Raw genomic sequence first — 21,790 nt, 5'->3', positions numbered from 1 at the left:
GTTTTAGGGCGAAAACCTAATTTTTTGTAATCTGACATAAAATTATGTCAAAATTGATTTTTTGCGAGCTGTCACAAGAATAATCAATTTTAATGATTTTTTGCGCGTTGGCGTAAAATTATTAAATTTTGGCTACTTTTGCAAGTAGCACATTTCTCGGTGGCATGACTTGTAGTGCCCTTTTATGCATATCTTAATTTGAACATTAAGAAAATTCATGCTTTCAGCTGAGAACGAACAAAAATTTAATGTCAGTTATTTACGAGTTTAGTCTGACATAATTTTTTTTTTTGTAATGTGACATAAAATTATGTCAAAATTGATTTTTTGCGAGCCGTCACAAGAATAATCAATTTTAATGATTTTTTGCGCGTTGGCGTAAAATTATTAAATTTTGGCTACTTTTGCAAGTAGCACATTTCTCGGTGGCATGACTTGCAGTGCCCTTTTATGCATATCTTAATCTGAACATTAAGAAAATTCATGCTTTCAGCTGAGAACGAACACAAATTTAATGTCAGTTATTTACGAGTTCAGTCTGGAACACATCATAAGATAAACGCTCAGCAAACCCTGCATTAATGAATAATGCAGTTACATAATATTTGTGATTCTGCAATCGACATTATTCTAACTAAATTGTATATATAAATATATCGAATTGCTCGATACATATTGCAAGCAGAGTGGCGTAAGCGCTTTTCAGCTTTAAATAGCTTTTACTTCTTTGCAACACAAGAGTATAGAAATTTAGGGTTTTACGGTTTTAACCCTGAACTAAAAACCACCATCAACAATATCGTTTACAGATGAAGAATTCAATGTTCTTCAAAGTGCATGAAGATGGTCTTTGGTTCCTCCTTCTCATTATCAGAACCTTGTTGGGTATAAGTGGGTTTTCAGGGTCAAACACAAGCCTGATGGTACAATTGATGGGTATAAATAAATGCTACTTGCAAGGGATTTCATCAACAAGAAAGACTTAATTACTCCGAGACATTTATTCCAGTTTCTAAGCCGATAACAATTGAAGTTTTATTATATTTAACAGTCAACTTTGGTTAGGTAGTTGATCAACTTGACGTCAGCAACACCTTTTTGCATGAAGACTTGTCTAAAAAAGTGTATATATCTCAACCTATTGGACTATTAAACACATAAAAGCCTGATACTATTTGCAGACTCATAAGTCTCTATATGATTGGAAGAAATGTCCATGGGTCTGGCATGATAAACTTCTTACTGCCTTGTTTCTCGTGACTTTAAGTATTCTCATGCTAATAACTTTTTGATCATGAAAAAATGTGGTTATAAACTCACTAGTGTCTTAGTTTCTGTAGATGACATTTATATTACTGGTAATTCACATAGTTTTTGCACTGATTTTATTAGCAACTCACCAAAGATTTCCCTATCAAGAATCTAGGCCATGCTCACTATTTCTTGGGGTTTCAGTTGAAGAGAAATACTTTTAGTTTTTAGTTTAGTCAGACTAAATATGTTATAGATTTTGTTTGACAAGTTTGATACCAATGATTTGATCCAAGTTTGATATTGTTGGGACCTTAGTCCCACACTGATAGATGGAGCTTAATTGGGTAGTTTGTAAGTCAATGGGATCCCTCATTTAGTCAACCGGTTTTCGAGTTGAGTTCTACCCATGGGCTTATGACAAATTTAGGGTCGGTACCCTAACATTTGGTATCAGAGCCAACCACCATGATCCATGCCCGCTCCACGAAAGGGGTGACCTATAGGTTGGATTAAGGTGTAGGGGCATCTATGTCTGGGCATATTTGTCACCGCATTGAATACTGATAGTCGAGTGGAGCCGCCATAAAGGAAAGGGTTACCGCCGGGTCAGTGTCGATAGAGTGGGCCAACGAGGACGTTGGGTCCAGAAGCGTGGTGGTAGGGGTGTGCAGAAAAACCGAAACCGCGGATTTCACCCGTAATCGTCCAGAAAATTGCGGGTGAAAATCAATCCGCAAGAGTCTATGGACTGGACATGGTTGAGTTTTCAAATCCGCAAGGTTTAGCGGTTTGGTTGCGGTTGGTTTTGTAAATCCGCAGATTCACCCACACTGTAGGGTAGTAAGGGAACTTAATAAAATTACTAAGGATAATATTAGAAGTTTGAGTTTTATGAATCGATGATTCAAATTGATTATTTTACTTGCATTGAGTGATTGAAATTGGTACCGGTAAATATTTTCAAAAGTTGTGTTCAACCTTCAAATTTCCGAAAATAAATTGAAGTTCTTTGTTTTCTTACAGAGGATACACCTACTTTGGGGAGAGAAAGATCAAATATTCAACTTAGACTTAGACTTAGACCTTGCTTTGAACATGAAATGGCGAGTGAATCTTTGCAGTTATAAGAAAGTTGTAGCCTAAACAGATCTTAATTGAGGCTAACTAAGATTTTATCAAAGCTGGTGGTGCTTATGGTCACTAAAACTAATAATTCTACTTCTATTACAAGCAACTGGGAGATAAAACAACTTTACAAGGTATACAGAAAGCAGGTCACCTGGTTCATCTAGAACGACCCTGTGTCTTCAACAAATGTCTCAAAGAATTTATTGCATCTCTGCATAAAGTTGCAGAAGACCGAAAGCATCAATGAGTTACAAATCTATATTATCTGGCTACTACCTCATCAACTACACTCTATTCTGCAGAAACAACAATTCGCAGTATCAACAAATTCAGTTCTATATTTGTATTCAGTGCATGTTATTTTTATGCAAATTGATCGTTTTGTTTCCTTATCACGAATAAGAACCCTACCGTTCAAGTAATAGTTTGTGCTTCATTTTTTTTCTGATTAAATCCGCGGTTAATCCTCATCCGGTTTGTATCATCCGCTGATCCGCGGGTGATTGGACTGGATAAGGTTGGATTTTATAAATCCGCAACTTTAACGGATTGGTTGCGGGTGACCCTGAATCCGCAACCGTCCGTCCGTTGCACACCCCTACGTGGTGGGATGTTGGGACCTTAATCCCACATTGGTAGATGAAACTTAATTGGGTAGTTTATAAGTCAATGAGATCCCTCATCTAGTCAACCAGTTTTCGAATTGAATTCTACCTATGGACTTATGACAAGTTTAGGATCGACACCTAACAGATAATCTAGTTTTTTTTAATTTCCGGGTATCCAAATACAATGGTGACCCTTTACCTGATCCAACTCAATTTCGATCTCTGATGGGTGCACATGAATATTTAGTTTGGACTAGATCTGAAATCCTTTTTGCAGTTAATCACGTCTGTGTCAACACATGAACTCCTCAACGACCACTCACTTGCCAAAAGGATTATGAGGTATATCAAAGGTAGTTTTGATCATGCATGGTTTACTTTTCACAAAAAAATTATTAAATATATATGGCTTTAGTGATACTAGGCTGGTTTTATTTGCACTAGATAGTCTATTGGTGGTTTTAGTATTTTTTTTTTTGAACCAATCTAATTGTCTGGTTCATCAAAGATAATTTGTTTTTGTTAGAAGCTCAACAAATGTTGAGTATAGAATCCTTGCCAATTCTACAACTGAGTTGGTATGAATATGTCAGCTATTCAAATATCTTCATTTATTTTTACCAATTCACTTCATCCTACTCTTTCATGTGACTACATGAGTGCTATTTCTCTCTCATGGGATCCCCTATATCACAACAAAAGGAAGCATTGAAATGTGGATTCTCATTTTCTTAGAGATTCGATTTAAATAAATCTTTGCAGGTTACCCTATTTGCCTACACTTGATCAAGATGCTGATATCTTTACTAATGATCTTGCAGGTGTTTGGATTTTTAAAAAGAAAATTGTAGTTTATTTCCTCTAGCACGTCTACTTGAAGGGGTATTTGTAACAGACTTAACTATGTTTCTTTAAAGTGTATTTAGAATAGTACTATGTATATTGTCCGTCCATGTGTTACTCGGTGGATTCTCATGTTTGAAAATTCGTGAGTGGTCCTGCTCATCCAATTTGTGTTCTCTTTGATGGTCTATATTATGTTTGTAATAAATAGAGAGAAAAATGTTCCCTCCGCAAGGATAAATCAATTCATCAATGAAAGGGAGGTTCATAGGTACTACTAGTATCATACCATAAGCGTTAAAGTAGAAACTAGAATTGTGGAATTAAGAACAGAATACATATGACTCGGGAGAAAAAAAAACATGTTTGGGAAGTGGTCGAACATGGTCACTGTATCGTACACATGTTAAAATCAGTCAAAATTGAATTTTTTTTTTTTTGAAGTGGAATTGAAAATGAGGGAGGACCAAAATACACCACCAACTTTTTCTTAGGAAACATGTTTGGACTAAACCCAAATAAAATTCCGAGAGTTACAACTTAATGAATCTCAACCAGGAATTATATCACGAGTTTATACATCTTTCTCTCTCAATCAAAATGTGAAGGACATCGCGTCGGTTCGGTAACCCTAGCACAACTTTAATTCCCGTATGTGAACACATAAGGAAGAAGAAGGATAAGAGGAGTATGTGTACTATTTATAATACCTTAACGGGATTTTTCCCGTTTGGATACGGTAACGAAATTAAATAAATTATAATACACATTCCATTTGAAGATGTATACAGTCAAGGTGTGTTGTGATTTTTAGGAATTACTCAATAATTGACGGGGATAACTTCTAAATTAAAATATCAACATAATAAGATGATTAATCTTATTCTTAGCTAAAATGAATGAAACGTTGTGAAAAAATGAGGTTCAGAACACAAGTAATATTGACAATCATATCTTATTCAGGAATTAGTTGCTCAGATATCTATACAACATCATGAAATTGGAGTTGGTTCAACAATATGCGATGCTTTGATTAAATATTGACAGATTACTGAAAAACTTCCTTTATCCAGAGTCAATTACCGAAATACCGGAATCCCAGATACACGATGAATACACCACAGAACAAATACAGTACAGAATAGAAACAAAATTAACTGCTACTTTCCACATCTCAAGAAATAATACATGATGGGGTGATGCCAAGATATTGTTAACAAGAAGTTAGGTGAGTAAGATACTTACAAGCCATCTTGGCGTGACAGTTTTCCCGTTTCATTTCTTCCTCCTTGTTGCGATCAAGAGATGGTAATACGTAACTATTAGGAGTAGTCAGTATAATCATTGCAGTCTTGCAAGAGTTTCTGACATGTCCAAAATTTCCACATTGGTAACAAACTTTACCATTGTCTGAAAACTTCGAGGACTTATCCTTACTCAAGATCAACACAAGGTGTTCCAAGAACTTAAAAGTTTTTTCAAAATCTAAAAGAGATCTTCGTTTACAGACCCATTTTTGTTGCATTCCTTAAATAGACTGTTTAAAAATATGTTAAGACAACGTAGCTTATTACTTTTAACATGACGTTTCTTTTTTTGACCTTTGCATAAGATTCTTTATTTTTTTCCTATAGATTCTTTACCATCAACCGAAACACTGGGAATCTTGGTTGAATCGAGAGCACCTTGAGAGACAGAAATCCTTGAGGGATGTAAACTCTGAAAAATCTTTAAAGAACTCTGGTGTACGTTACAGGTGAGCATAAGAAGCTTCCCAAGGTAGTCCGGCATAAGGATATACTTTCAGGATCAAAAAACATAAACTTATTAGATTTCCCATGTTTTCATACTCTGATACCAATTGAAAATGCGAGGGTATCAAAATACACCACTAACTTTTTCTCAGGAAACCTGTATGGACTAAACCAAATACAATTCCGAGAGTTACAACTTAATGAATCTCAATTAGGAATTATATCACGAATTTATATCTCTTTCTCCCATAATCAATATGTAAACGGAGACAAGTCCATGAACCTGATTATACCGTGAGAGTACCTGGAAGATTCCAAATATCAATATCCAAGATCAATCAAGTCGTATCCAACAATTACGATGGACGTATCTACTTTGTTTGATTTTACGTACAACCTGTGATATTTCAATTATATAAATAAACAATATAATGCGGAAAAAATAATAAACACCAGAAATTTTGTTAACGAGGAAACTACAAATGTAGAAAAACCCCGGGACCTAGTCCAGATTTGAACACCAAACTGTATTAAGCCTCGACGGCCTCTAGACTACTAATACAAACTGGAATATAGTTGAGACTGAATCCAGCGTCGCGTTCCTTACGCCTCTTTAATCTCGCAACACTCTGCGCAATTGATTCCCTTAGTTGACGTCCTTTACAGCCTAAGAGTTGCTTCAACTCAATTGAAGACTTTAAACCAATCTGCCTCCCACGGAAAAACATATATGTGATTTCTGTTCCCGATCATTAGATCAAAGTGATATAGGAAATCGTTTGAAGTAGACTAGGTCGAGGAAACCTAAAAATCCGGTACTTACGACTCCCGAAGAGCATCCTAGATTATTATTCACCTCACAAGTAAAACCTACTCTGGTTCAACAGAATCGTTATAGAGGAATATACCCGTGGAATCACAAAGTCTGAGACGAAGAACTTTGCGATTTCTATCTATCTTGCCTGATCGGAGTGAGAGTCAACAATCAGTAGAAAGATCAGGATACACGAACTATCAAGATAAAGATAGTCGGACCCGGATCACAAATCCCCAAGCGAAGTTTTTTTAGTCGCTAAACCTAAAGAAAAAAGGAGAGGACGACTCTAGTTTACAACTAGGACACAGAAGAAAAGTGTCATGGATTTCAAGATCCCAGTTGCTTGACGTTCTCCTTTTATAGACTTTCAAGATCAAAGGTTGTTTTAGATTTAAGCTAAGTTAGCTTTGGAATCAAGCAATCAATATCTACTGTTAGATTAATCTTTGACTTGATATAAACACAACAATATGTACACTCTGGTTAGGATGAATCGTAACCGAACCGTGTATAATGACTTTTTCATGAAAGGTTGGTCGAAACTAACCAGGCGAACTTAAGCTTAGCCATTTTCATATTACACTTTTAGACTTTAATCTTGAGGCACAACCATAGGTTATAATGTGATCAAATATGGCTAGATGTGTTTTAACAGAGTTGTTCAAATGTTGATTATCTCATAGAAATAATTTTGGTACATATGAAAATATTCGACTAGATAAGTACGTGTACTTATTTCCAGTTGGTGAGTTATTATTTTCATGGTACGTGTACCGGGTATGTGCACCCTTAAGACAAAAACAGTTCAGGAGTCAACAGATCTTTTTGGTATCCATACAGGGTATGTGTACCAAAGCCGTTGTCGAACTATAGCTTCGCCGGTACGTGTACTGAATATATATACTGCAGCTGCGGACCTATAACAGTTATGCCAGTATGTGAACTGATACGTGTACTGTCCTGTATCCAAATTTACAGTAGTTTTTATATCCCTCCAATAATCAATTTGAAACATTCTCGAATCCAGGCTATTTTCAAAAAATTAACTTGAATCATGATTTAGATCATAAACAATACTTGTTCTTAACCACATTCATCAAATTTTGAACAAATACTCTTAAGCTTGGTCATTCATATTTTGAGAATAATTAACAAGATAAACTTGACTCAAAATTCCTATTGTGTTTGTTAAAGTCCACTTATTCATGCGACTTAGTCTCATATATAGAAAGGTGAAAACTTGAGTAATAGGTTGGTTCAGTCTTCACTTACCTTTTGTCGATGAAGTTCTCCACAATGTCTTCAGTTGATCTTCGCCTTCAAACGGTAGAACGCAGTGATATCTGGTACTTAGCTACACACTTTTATCATAATGCGAGACTTGACTAAATGTATATTAGAAATCAAGATATAGTTTTGATAAACTAAATTTGACAACAAGCTTGAGATAGCAACGCTTGTGAGTTCGACCGAGCAATGCTCTAACAAATATTGTCAACTGTAATAATGATTCTCCTAATTCTACTTCAAGAATCAACGAAAAAAAGACGAAGAAATAAACATTAATTAGGTTTGTTGATTCTCTCATATACTCATTTTTATTCACAAAAAAATATACACATGTACTTTAATATGTATATACATGGAAGAAACCACATTATACAATTAGCTTTCTTCGGTGTTTTAAAACTCGGACTGGACCCACCGGTGAACTAATGAACCAGTCAAAATCTGGGTTGAGTTAATAGTTTGCCAGGAATTACTATAAAGATTGTGTTAGAAATGCCGATCATTTAAAAAGTTTGGGCGGACGGATTTCAAATATTATCATCATTACACGACCTAATAAGTCAGGTGGACCGAATTATATCGATAGTTTGGGCGAGAAATGGTAATCCCTAACCGTGGGACGGATTGGATGGGATCTGGGTTGCACAGACGCGGATACGGACATGAACAAATTCTCAAAAAGGTAGGACACAGACACGTCATGAAATTAGTGATATTTCCCACTAAAATGTACATATTATGAATGTAAAATGCTAACAAATTATTGACAAATAACAAACTTGTATAAGGATAAATATATACTAATAAAACAATACACATATAAAAAATTCGGCCATTTTTAGTAGACATTTACATTAATTTAGCGAATGATATATGCATGTGATGTCACCGATATGTCTATCCCGAAAATGCGTTTGTCCAAGTTCGGAAACGGTCTGACGTGGACTCATGATCATTTTAAGGGCCTCCGTGCTACCCAAGATGGGATGGGAATTGGGATGGCCTACTAGAGTGAGTTGGTGTAGACCGTAGAGTGTACTGTACTTTGGAGCGAGTGAAACAATGGAACCGACGGAAAGAGCTGGTCTATCTAAGTGGAGAGCATTGCTCGGCAATGGGATGTCACATAGCCGTAGATGGGGACTAAAGAAAGAAAATTCCAGGCATCTCTAGACTTGTTAACTCAGCAACCTGACATCTCTATTTATTGCTTGGTATCAAGGTTGTAGGGGGAGATGAAATGATGTGTTGGATGTTATACTAGAAATTGTTCAGGAGCTAGAGTGGTGGGCGAGCATACGAGCCATTTCGTGATTTTAGTTGCAGCTGATGGTGGGAGAATAGCTTTAATTCGATCAGGTATCCAGCGTTGACGTACGTGAATCGATGAGATTATAGACTGTCTGTCCATGGTGTATGAAAGTAGTATTGCTGTCTATCGATGAGATTGTACATCAAGTGTTCGACAAATTCATCCAAAGAAGAAGAGACGTGCGAGTTATGACAAGTTTTTGTAATCTCTACCCATAAAATGGACTTGGGTTTGCCACCTCAGATATTAAGTGCATGTTAGAGGCACGTGATACACTCAAATGCGGAAATAATGGAAATATGTAGTTGAATTGATTGGTACCGGAAAACTTCTGATTGTTGCTATACTTTTCATTCCATTTCAGTCATTTCCGTATTAAAGGGTCCGCAACTGATTTACTTCTACCTTAAATGAAGTCACTTCTTTCAAGCATCTCTTTGTCCTTGTTCGTTTTTGATTTCACTCTGAAAAGCAAAACAGGATCATTCAATTCAATGAAGTCTATCAAGGAAGTTGAAATAGTATTTGGTAAAGAAATTTAATGATTTAGGTGGTTGTGTTAAGGTTTTAAATGAGCCCTATAGTCCGTACTTCTTTTAGTCCTCCACGATTGGCTATCATTTTTTTTTAGAGGATAGAGAACAGAGCAAGTAGAGAGGTTAGAGAAGAAGCCATTTTTCTTTTGTCTTGGAAGGAAAGTGGTGGAAGTGTTTCTTCCTGATTTTGTTGGCAACTGAAGATATGGTGAGGCCAAGAAGGTCTGAGATGGGCTCATCTTTACATTCAGCATCAGTAACTAATGTTCGTCCTGTTGAGTTCTTCAAGATTTTTCTCTCCCCCAAGAGCTTTTACAAAATGGTAAACAGCATATCATATCTTTCTCTTTATTATTTCTCATAGACAAGGATTTCTATGCTAGAGATCTCATTTAACTAGTGTATCTATGTTAGGAATGTTCAGTGATGTATCTATGTGTAGTGTTTCCGGGATCACCTTTACTTTGTCTGTGAGTGGCAAATCTTGCTCTGGAGACAAGTAGATAACAGTTCTTTTTCCCGTTCATACCTGAGTAGGTTCTTTTGTAGTATATCCTTTACTCTTTCCCTTGAGCAAATATGAAAATCGGAGAGAAACGAAGCTTCTATGTCGAGCAGTAGATTTTGTAGCTTAAAACCCGCTTCTTGTCTCTAATTGGTATTGATGAACATCTCTGTTTAGAAACCGATGATGAAAGTAAGTGAATGACCTTGTTTTATTACATTACATGAGAATTGAAACTCCGTTTTAGTTTGTACGTCATATGCAGTCAGTCCAGTGATAGTTAAGTAGTTTGTTGTTTTTCCTTAAAAAAATTATGACTGAGCTAATTTACTATATGAAGTTTCGGTATGATAGAGCTTTTGAATACAACTAGATAGTACTTACTTCTTTCGGTATGTGTGAATCTAAGTCAGAGTACTTTCTTAATATGGCTTAAGGGATTCATGTTTTGCAGAAAGTCCGGGTGGAGTTCTTAGCTCAAATAACACGTGAAATTCCTGGAATATTTTCTTTATGCGGCCCAAGTGGAAAAGTTTGGAGAGTGCGTTTACTTAAGATGGACGATGGCTATTACTTTGAAGAAGGATGGCAAGACTTTGTGATTGATAATTACATGAGCAATGGAGATTTCTGTATTTTTAAATATGTCGACAACTTATGTTTCCTTGTGCAAATATTTGACGGAAACTCATGTGAAAAAGAATCTGCATTTCAAGCCAATTGCAGTCAACCATGCACAACTAATTTTTCTGCAAGTTGTAAGGGTAAAAAGGCAGTGAAGAAGCAATGTAATTTTCCAACATTTCAAAGATCTTAATTCTTTTCTAAGTTTATCTTCTATCTGTTTTCATGGTTTATGTGTCGATTTCTATTAGCATATCTTCATATGATTGAATCTGCTTGGTATAGCTGAGAGACTAGGAGGACGTTTTATATCCCAAAGACGTGACATCACGTACGAAGAAGAAATGATGGCGTTGGATTGCAGCAGGGGAATTTGTTTCTAAAATGCCCTATACAATGATCACTATGCGAGTTTCCCATGTTTGTCTGGTGAGTTTCTAGTTTCCTTGACTCCTTTCTTTGATCAGCAAAAGTATATATAGTGTAAATGATTAAAGAGTAAGTGTTAAGTTGAATTTCTGGTGTCCTCCATTTTTTAACCAATTATACTTTCGTAGACTTTTTAAGCACCTCTGTGACCTCCCTCTTTAAGAATCAGGTAAGTCCAAAACTCTCTATAAGAAGTATGGCCAAATGAATGTAGCCTTTGAACAGTGCAGTAGGAAGTTGTTGATAGTTCCAAGTTTTGCCTTGCATATATATAGCACCTTTAAACTGTCTTGTTGTATGGAATCATTCTGTAACAACCATATGAAGAAGCATACTTTTGTTGGTACATTATAATTCCAGACCACACCTTGGAGAAATCACCATAACCATCACCCCATTTGATGTACCAGTAACTCACTGTTAAAACTCCACTTTTTCTCCACTTCCAGGCTTCCACTTCCGAGAGTCCTGACTGCTCACTAATGTTGACCAAACCCAAAAGTGAGATGAGCGAGGCAGCTTGTTCTATCTCAATGTAGTCCATTCCTAGCCTTGGATCATCCAAATAAATATGGTAGAATGACATACCTAATGAGCTTGTTTTCATGAATTATTGAGAAGGTTAGGAAATTATATCTCCGATGGCCCCTTACCTGCTCAATGAGCTTGCCAAAGTCAGATCCGATTCTATCACCCAAAGTGCAGTAAATCACTTCGTTAAATATCTCAACTCAGGAGCATATTTCTTCTCTTCTTATTTACTTTTCCGCAAAACATTTCCCATCAAGCCATTTAGCATCTTGACGACTGATTTGGTCATAAAGGTGTATTTGATTAGCTAGAATACAGACGAAAGGTAGATGGCTAATATACCTAGAATACTTTTGTATCAACACAAGATCTTTCCTTTATGAAGTTGATCAGCTGAATCTGATGAAAATATTAGAGTGTCAGTCTCAGGTAAGTGAATGTGATACTAGTATCCCATTTATGATTAACGTGAAGCCCTTTAGACACCTCTAGTTTTGATATCACTCGACAGATACCTTCCGGTACAATTATGAATAAGAACAGCGACAAATGGTCGGCTGTCCTGTCTCGGCCTTCAAGTACTTTTGAGCTTTCACAATGTGTAAAGGTATTAGTTATGCAGTAAAACATAATTAATGATGACTTTATTGGGGAGTATAAATATATGATTATTATTGATTGCTGTCTTGTTTTCATCTTCACCATCGCTATTTATTTGTTGATGCAGCCATTGCCATCCTCATTCTGGAAGGTGTATCTTCCTCATTACAGTCAAGGTATGACTTTGAGGGATCCTCGTGGAAAAAGATGGGATGTAAGGTTTTACGTGAACCAAACTCGCCAGATTGCACAACTAACTGAAGGGTGGCGTAAGATTTTCTTCACGAACAACATTGAAGCTAGTGATGTTTGTATCTTGGAACTCGTAAAACCAAAGGAGTTCAAATTGCATAGGGTTGTAGAAGAGATCACACCAGGGAACGTGATATCAGAAACAACACAGATTGTAAGTTTGAAAATAACCACGTATGCTAATCTGATTTTGATGCATATCTATTGGTTAACAGTTTCTGTACCATAATACTCTCTTTCATTTTAACAGGTGATTAAGCTGGGAAGAAACCAAATCGTCATGAACTTCTGGTAAAAAGTCTATGATCCGACTTTACTATTATTTCTGTCAAGGCAGGATTTTAGTTGTTGTTTCAATTGGATGATGGATGACTGTATTATTATTTTTATTATCTCTTTAGATTGCAGACCTTGAAAAACTTCTTTTTATGACTTAATAAAATAGACCATCGTATTTGAGGTTTAGTCTCGGCAGTTGGTACCATACTTATAGATGAGCTGTTTTCATTGAGCATTTCCAATCAGACAACTTCATATTGCGGATATGCTACGCAACTTGGAAACGATGTGGTAACTCTTGCAATGTTAGTGAAGAGGCGTCTATGTAAAAGTTTTAGGTGTCTCTCCATTCTCCTATGAGATTAAGGTACCAGTAATTCTTCAAGTTAACGTCGCCAGCAAGTAATTATTATTGAGTATGCATTCTATAAATACCAAATGGGCCAAAACTGAAGAACAATACTAAACCTTTATCATGATTGTTCATCTTTCATCAATTTATCATCCTATTCCTCTATACTATCATGGAAATGAAAGGAGACTAATTGACTTGGGTTATTGTTGTGAAACTTGTGACTTGTTACTTGAGGGTCTTGGTTGGGTTGGGTTACTTTCAATAATCAAGAACGACGAATAGATTAGACATGGAATAACTGAGATTTGATTGAAATAAAAGTAGCTAACCAGGTTCTAGTTTTGCCTATTTCTTCTGTACCAGAACCAACTTGTTAGGTCCCAGTTTTGCCTCATTCTTGTACCTGAAAACAAACAAACAAGTGCCTCATTTTTCCTGGCTTACGTTTAAAGTTGTAAATTATTAATATGCAATCTCTTTGTCAACCAACCATCTTCATACCCAATCTTATCCAAGTGTAAATCCAGAACCATACAAAGTAAGATTTTCTTCCTCACTTCTACTCTGAAGTTCCATACCACACGCCCGAAAATTCCTCAACATCTTCTTCATCAAGGTGAGTTCAGGAATTTATACTGCCCTACATTCTTAATCCTACATTTTATATTTTTCTCAAAGTACTTTCTCCCATTGCTTATTTTCCATTCTTATAACTCTGTGTGTGTGTGTTTTTTCTTTCGGGCTTTCGGTTTTAGCAGAAATGGCAGCAACTTCCATGGCGATGTCATCTGCTACATTCACCAATGCATCATCCGTTGTGACCGCTGGTCGCCAGGGAAGAAAGAGAAATGTGGTAAAAGTAGAAGGTTTGAATTCCTTCGGAGGGTTGAAAGCACACAACAGTGTAGCTTCTTTAGGGCTTCCAGTGTGCACTGAGAAGTCATTTGCAAATGTTGTGAGTTCCCTGAGAACTGGATCCAAGGGAAAAGGAGGAGCACTTTCTTCTACCTGCAACGCAGCAGCTGAAATATTTCAAATTTCTTCAGTCATGTGCGGTTTGACTCTAGTTGGTGTTGCGGTAGGATTCGTTCTTCTACGAGTGGAAGCCTTTGTTGAAGAAGCTGAATAGAGAAAATTCAGAACACAAAAATGCTGTTTCTTATTATCATCACTGCTTTCTTCTTCTTCATGTTGTAATACTACATTTATTTAATTTGCCTGTAAAAGGATGATTTTACGGTAATTGGTTGTATTGAATAACTTGAAATTTACTTCGGAGAGAAAAATTATATATTTTCATAAAGCACCAAAGCTTGCTAAACCCAATTTCGTATTCTTTCACCTTTATGACAATTAAATGTAGAAGCACTGGAAATTGAGCACTAAATTCATTTAAGTGTTAACCAGACAACATTCAGTTACATTGTCGAAAAAATCGACTAACACCCTACACATATTGCCGCATCGAAATTCTAGGCAAGTTAAAAAATTATCAATAACTTTCATTAATCCTACTTTAATCTCTTCCATAAAATCTAAAAGAAGCAGAAACTACATATCCAAATTTGACAACATTTGATCTTGTCGCTGACAGACTTAACCCAGAATTCTTTAACTCTACAAATATTTGTCAAGATTAATCACGCAGAGTATCAGCTTTTGTAGCAAGACTGAAGTGGAAGAGATCTTTTTCAAGAAATAGTTGACCATTTCAACAGCTTTCAACAAACAAAAATTACCACAGCAATCTTAACCTCTCAGACTGAAGGTCTCTGACAGGCGGAAAAGAGTTGCCAACTGATAAAAGCCATCACCAACGATGTGAATAGTTCAAAGCTAACCACGTTTGGTAGTTGCCACCCCAGACCCCGCTTTAGATAACTGCACGAGTATCAGAAAATATATTATGATAAAGAAAAGCAACTGAAAGAGGATGTGAGGGAAAGATTTTGCAGAGCACTCTAAACTACACGAAATTTGAAATTAAGTTATGCAGAGTTTGAGGACCTTATGGTAGTTGGCATTGTTGCAAGGATAAATGCACACAAGTAAATGATGGGAATAAGAGTCCTTGGCTTATTCTTTCTGAGCCAAATCAAAGATCCCATTGCAGCAAGTGATACAGTCAACACCTGAATCCACATTAAAAATAGAGGTCACCACAAAAGTAGTCTTTATACTGAAGTAGAAGGTTTGAGCACATGTGAAGAACAAAACCAAGGAGTCTATGTGAAAGACATATCCGTCAGAATAGATGCAATCTAAAGTAGAAGAACCTGTGTTACAACGACACGAACACGGTGTCGGTGTCTTGTATCCAATATACGCTATTAACTATTTCGACATGACAACTTAAGAAACTAAAGTACGTGGACACGGTACACACAATATAAATATCATTGAATTCAGTAGTTTAACATGGATATATAACTACACAAGGTAGTGAATTTGCAAGATATATGCGTATAATATGCATGATTAATCCAAAAGGCATTACATAAACTTCACTGGAGAGAAGAAGTCGGGATGAGAAGGGAGAAAGTTTAGAGCAAGATCAGAGGACAAACTTGGAACTAATATTTTGTTACTAAGTTTCCTAATATTAAGGTATTGATTTATCTTGAAAGCTGTTGACATCTACTAATTTTGTCAAAGTTTTCTAACTGAGTTGTATCTTGAAGTATTGGAGTATTAATAGCGTGTCCGTGTAAATACGTATCGACAAGGCTAAATTTGTTTTAGGCGTATCGTCGTAACATAGGGGTAAACATTTTTGAGTCTAGAAGCATCCTGGACAATGCTTCCTCTAAACGTCATAAACTTGGTAAGCTCATATCCGAGAAAAAAAGGAATGCAGAGTCATTTTCATACCAAATTTGCATTTGATTCAAGACCTTGCAGAACGTATTCCCACGTGAACTCCAATCCTCTAGCACCAACCCAAAGAGGTGCGAGTCTGTGTAGGACAGAATCAGCAAAAGCCCATCCTAGACACAGGAGGAGATTTTTTGTTTATTAAAGACCAAATAAGTGGGTAAGCAACTCAGAAAACTCAAGCAGTCTGGAGATAGGGTAGATACTGTTAAGAATTAAATTATTTTCCAAATGTGAAAAAATGATATAAAGGTTAACTCACCAAGTCCAACAGCTTGGAACTTATGGTGCTGAGAGATATTTCTATGAGTCAACTGCGTCAATGCAAAATATATCCCAGCGAAATCTACCAACCCGATTAAAGCTTTCAATAGTTCCTGAGGCAAAAAGGCAAACTAAGTGTTAGCAATACTAGAAGACTGTGCTAGCTATAGAAGAATCATCTTTGCTAGATCACCCATCGAGAACATGCTCACACTTCCATGGAGAATTTAAAAGCAAATATCGTTTTTTAAATAGTTTTTCAAAGTCAACTAGAGTCCCCGAAAGAATAACAAACCCCAGCCCTCGTATAAAAAATAAGTAGTTCACTTCAAGCAATTATGAAATAAGGGAAATACCTGATATGGGTCGAACATATCATTTTCAGGTACTTTTAGAAACGTCGCGAGACAAACAAGCTGCAATGACGAACGAGGAAAAACATGTTAGGAAATTTAAAGTCTAACTTACAAGAACTGAGTTAGACAGAACTGATTAACTAAATAAAAGTATCTAATCCTATTTCAGTTTAAATTAACATGCATCGGGAATGATCAGCCGTACCTCCCAGTTTTCTTAATTCATAAAATTACCTCTGGTCCGTCACTCTTTCCTTCATACCATACACAACTGGGGATATTTAATAGATAAACAAAGAGTGACAACTCAAAAGGTACTCAGAATTGGGTTCCAAAGACTAAGTAAGATGACCTAACTATTGTTTCAATAGCAACAATGCTTAAGGTCAATAGACATTTGTAGTATTACCAATCACTACGTCAGTGTTCAAGTATTTATCCGTGACATCTACAAACATACGTCTCAAAGAGTTGAATTCCAGCAAAGGAGCATATTGTTGAAGCTCATTAGACAAATTAGTACCATAAAATTCGCAAATAGAAAGATGACATTAAACTACTAACCTTTATTAAAGCAGTACCGAGATAAACAACAGCAGCTTTGACAGAAGTACCAAGTGTATCATATTCCGATCTGCACTCATTCATATAACAGTTAACAAAATCGGCATCATGAAGCTAAGATCCAAATTTTAAATTATCCGATTAGAACAAATAAAATCTCCGGCAGAGTTTCAATATGGTTTTCGATCGATTCATATGAAATTGATCATGATCGAACTATAGTTTTCGATAGATTTGAGAATCTGGGTCAAGATTGAACGCGACGGAAAAGTCTGTAGAAAAACAAGGATGAAATACAGGTTACTTACAATGGTGTTGCTGAGTAGTAAACAGCGTGAGGACCAAATGTAAGTACTGCACAATTGAAGAAATGAAATACCGTCATCTTCTCTTTTTTCCCTTCTTCTTCTTCTTCTTCTCTCTTAACGAGCAAGTTCGATCTCTAATTCTTAACCAGGCTCGAGAGTAGACATGGAAAATCAGATTAAACAACCCCTGATTAGTATTTTATTTACTGCAATACCACTAGTTTGTTTTATTGTGCGCATTGTTTGCCAATCCACCAATATTTGTAACGCGTTTGGATGCACACTCCGAAATTACTTTTCGAAGGGAAATCCTAGACAAGCTAGCTTTGAGTTTGTTGCCAGAAGCCATGATGGTGGTTGTATTGGTGCTTCAGCAGGGGATGGGGATTGCTACTAAGTATCTTGCAAAGGTTACGGGTCTTATATGTGGTGGTGAACAGGTAGTAAAAAATAAAAAATGGAATGTATGTTTCAGTCTGGATTCTAATGTTGTCCTTGTCGCCTTTATGAAAGGTAAAATTCCTTGGATTGTTGAGAACAGATGGCAGAAGAAGATTAAGGAATCAATCCTAAATATTACCTTTAGATACTCTTTCAGGGAGATTAACTTCTCAGCTGACAAAATGACCAACAAAAGGACTCATCTGGCTAGAGGAGAGATGTATGTTTATGTTATGAAGCCATCTTTCCTAAGGGTGTTGGAGAATGAAAAGGCTATGTATTCTATATTTTTCTAATTCCTTGAGTTCAAGTCATTTGTTTTCTGTTCTTTTCATCTCATGAATACTGAGACTTTGGTCCCAGTTTTTTGTATTATTTTGTAATGTTTTTGGTTAATAAAATATATGATTTAGCACAAAAAATAAGTTACTTTTCGATTTCTGGAAGTTAAATAGTCAGAAGTCAGTTTGGCAATAATATTCAGAATGGCTTCTAGAAGCAGAAAAATCAGCTTTTTGTGAAGCAAAATCGTTTTGCTTCTGACTTCTACTTCTACGGTTTTGAAATATTTCCTCTATTCAAAGCCATGTAGGGATTGGTGTTAGCTGTGCGAGAGTTATTGTTTAACAGCTCTGGCTAGTATGCCCGAAATTTATGTTCGATCTTAGTGCAAGTGTTATTGCTAAACAACTCTGGCTAGTATCGAAGTGTGTGCTTCATGCATTTGTTTATGAATTTTGCACTTAGATGTGAATTATGCATTTGTTGTAGGACTATAAAATTCGGATATTGTAAACTAATTAAGTAATCATTTAGGTTTACCTTATGAGGCGTGAATGGATCCAACATCGCAAATATGCATCCGGTAGTCAATTGTGAACTATTTCCAAGTTACCGAAGTTCCAAGTTTTGGGATCCATTTTTCTTCTCTTCACTCAATATAACTTCTCTCCTGCGATCTTATCTATCAGGTATGGTCTTCCCCAGACGCCCCAGTTGTTCGACTATCGTGAGTAAAACTCGCAGCGGTGTGTAGGTTCATTTGTTTTAAACTCATGCAAGTTTTAACTTGTATTCATCCAAAATAACATATCGTTGATTGGATCGACGAGTTGAATCGCTAGTTGGATATCGACGAGCTAAATTGTTGAATGAACCGACGAGTTGGAATGTTGGGTATAACGAGTTAGATCGTTGGGGAAATCTTGAGTTTGATTGATGGACCAAGGGCGAATGCACAAGAAATTAATGTTGGAATTGGAGTAGACACATGATGAAGATGTTTTCCACTGATTTGTTGTGAGTATAAGACTTGAGATTGTTGATATTTGCGAGGTTAGGCTAAGAGAACGTGTGAGAATTGAATACGTTGATTGTGCTGCAACTGAGGTCGACAGTTGATGTTCATGTCACATATTGTTGATGACAACCATTTTCATACGTGCCGGTACATATATGTCATTATTTTATCTGGCATAGGATACTGCCATAAACAATATCCATTGAAATTTGATATTATTTGAAGGCAAAACTTTCCCCTTTTTTCCCGTAATACTCCTTCTAGTTGTCGAGGTATTCCCCTCGACTATGCTCGTCAAGATATTTCTCTCGCTTGCACCTGTTGTTCAGCCAATGGTTAGATACCAATTGTCTTTTAGGTTCTACGATGGTGTGATGCCTTTTGTAGTGATCATTTTTCTTTGATACATTACTTGCTTCAGGAGCTTGCCTTCCTTATGATTCATGTGTCATATCGTGATCACTTTCGCACCGGTCGTGCTCGCCAACCCTCATGTGAAGATCATGCACGCTAGTGTAGAATAATACTTTTATTAGTCGTTTGTGGTCTCTTATCCATTGAGGCCTTCAATAGTATGTTTTCCTTATCTAAAGCTTGCAATATTTCACGCAGACTCAGATCTCCTGGTGTTACTTTGTCCGATCCACTTGCACAATACGCGAGGCTACACGAAAGCCTCTATTAACAAGGGAGTTTGGATGCGAGTTTAACATGTTTGTTTGATGCTGATCTAAATCTCTTGGGGATTGTTCATATCGTTACCTTCACTTAACGGGAGAGTTGCAATACGTACCCAGCGATTTCCTCTACTTACCTCCACAGGGATAAGTTTTCGTACAAGGACATTCTGATGATGATGTTGTAGGCAAGGTTTTAACTTCTTATCGAAATGGGTACTGATCAACATTACTCCGAGTTTGTCGCATTCTCGTATCGGCATTGAAGTTCACATTGCTCTAACTTCCTTATGATGTAGCAATAAATCTTGATTTGTAATTTTTAATATTCTTTCTCTGCCCCACCGTGGACGCCAAAAGATGTTGTAGCAAAAATGTTCCTACAACACTCCTCGAGATTTGTAATGAAAGATATAATCTTAATTGTTGAATGAGTCAAGATTTATACCTGATGGATGAATTGAAGAACATTTAGATAACTCACTATTTCCTCGTGATGCGTTCTTGATGATGAATAATTTCCATCTCATCTCTCCAGTGATCTTGGCTTTTTAAATATTATTGATGAATGAAGAAGGGGGGGGGGGGGGGGGGGGGGGGGGGGGGGGGGGTGGGGGGGGGGGGGGGGGGAGGGGGGTTACCTGCAAGGATGCTCTGATGCCTCAATGAGTAAGAAATCTAAGCAGGTTTTTGTGGAGAGAGAAGGAATAGAAAATATGTACCTTTTCAATTGGAATTCCACCACTATTTATAGGTTGTGGAGGAATTGTATCCAGTCCAGTTTCTGTCTGAATACATTTTGATTATGTATCTGGACCAAATGCTTTCCAGGTTCACCTTGTCTAAACCAATTTTCCTTGTTTTTAGGATCTGTAACTTCCAGTTTATACATGGTCTTCTTAGTAACTGATTCCTCATTTTTCTGAGGATCTGTAACTCCCAGGTTATACCTGGTCTTCTTAGTAACCGATTCCTCCTTTTTCTGAGGATCTGTAACTCCCAGGCTATACCTGGTCTTCTTGGTAACTTATTCCTCCTTTTTCTAAGGATCTGTAACTCCCAGGTTATACCTGGTCTTACCATAACTTATTCTCCCTTTTTTTTAGGGATCTTTAACCTCCAGGTTTGAATATGTACCTGGTGTTTGTTGTAGAAGGATAATTGCTGACTGGGCTATAATCATTCTTCCATATTTTTTACCCAAGAGCCAAATACTAGCAGAATTATTGGGTTGGGGCACTTGGGCCCATATACAAATTATATGGTACAAACAATTGGATTACGAAGTATGATGTTTATCTTTTGAACTTCGTAAATACGACACAACACTATCTTTGTAATTCGTTATTAGTTAGTGTGTTGAACTTTGGGCTGATTCAATACCTAAAAAACTATGTTTAACTACATGAGTTTAAAGAAATAGACTTGCAAAAATTATTTTGTTGTTGAAAAGAATCAAACGATCGTTTCTAGGACTTATCCCTTAACGAGGATCTATACTAGGACCATTCTTAGATATCTATGGCAGGACCGATCCCTTACTTGGGGATCTAAAGAAGCTTAATTTTGAGAGTATTCAAAATGGACTAGGTCCTGCGGATTTTCTGTATTTGTGGTTTCCTCGTTAACAAAATCGTGTTGTGTGCTTTTACTTTACTTTCTGCATTACAATTATTGTTTTAGTTACAATAGAGTATGCAAACTAGTATGGAAATCCGACAATTTGGTTTGATCCTAATATATTGGTTTGGAGTGTTGAAACCTATTCTATATACCCAGTGTTACCTTTTTAAAAAGTAATCTCCTTAATAGTGTTTCTCTGTATTATATTACTCAAGGTGTGTCTTATATATGTAAATATCGAAACGATTGTAGTGTATTTTTTACCC

The 21,790-nt window shown here is 36.5% G+C and overlaps 1 protein-coding gene and 1 long non-coding RNA gene across 2 annotated transcripts; one reads left to right on the top strand and one right to left on the bottom strand.

Moving 5' to 3' along the window:
• The first annotated feature begins 8,796 nt into the window (after positions 1–8,796).
• On the top strand, positions 8,797–14,388 carry LOC113349733. Its single transcript, XR_003360344.1, has 6 exons — positions 8,797–9,864; positions 10,502–10,835; positions 10,957–11,100; positions 12,359–12,637; positions 12,734–13,733; positions 13,876–14,388. It is a non-coding gene; the product is annotated as an uncharacterized LOC113349733 (long non-coding RNA).
• An 87-nt stretch (positions 14,389–14,475) lies between these two features.
• Positions 14,476–17,644, bottom strand: LOC113349732 (transmembrane protein 147-like). The gene is made up of 7 exons (XM_026593765.1): positions 17,484–17,644; positions 17,176–17,245; positions 16,612–16,671; positions 16,254–16,368; positions 15,989–16,104; positions 15,125–15,249; positions 14,476–14,998 (listed from the first exon to the last, which is right to left on the bottom strand). The coding sequence occupies exons 1-7, from the start codon at positions 17,558–17,560 to the stop codon at positions 14,875–14,877; spliced, it is 687 nt and encodes a 228-aa protein (XP_026449550.1). The 5' UTR covers positions 17,561–17,644; the 3' UTR covers positions 14,476–14,874.
• Between the last annotated feature and the right edge of the window lie 4,146 nt (positions 17,645–21,790).

This window comes from Papaver somniferum, chromosome 2 (assembly GCF_003573695.1).
Source record: "Papaver somniferum cultivar HN1 chromosome 2, ASM357369v1, whole genome shotgun sequence".
Lineage (NCBI taxonomy): Eukaryota > Viridiplantae > Streptophyta > Magnoliopsida > Ranunculales > Papaveraceae > Papaver > Papaver somniferum.
The sequence above is the reverse complement of the archived record's forward strand: the minus strand, read 5'-3'. Positions and strand labels throughout refer to the sequence as shown.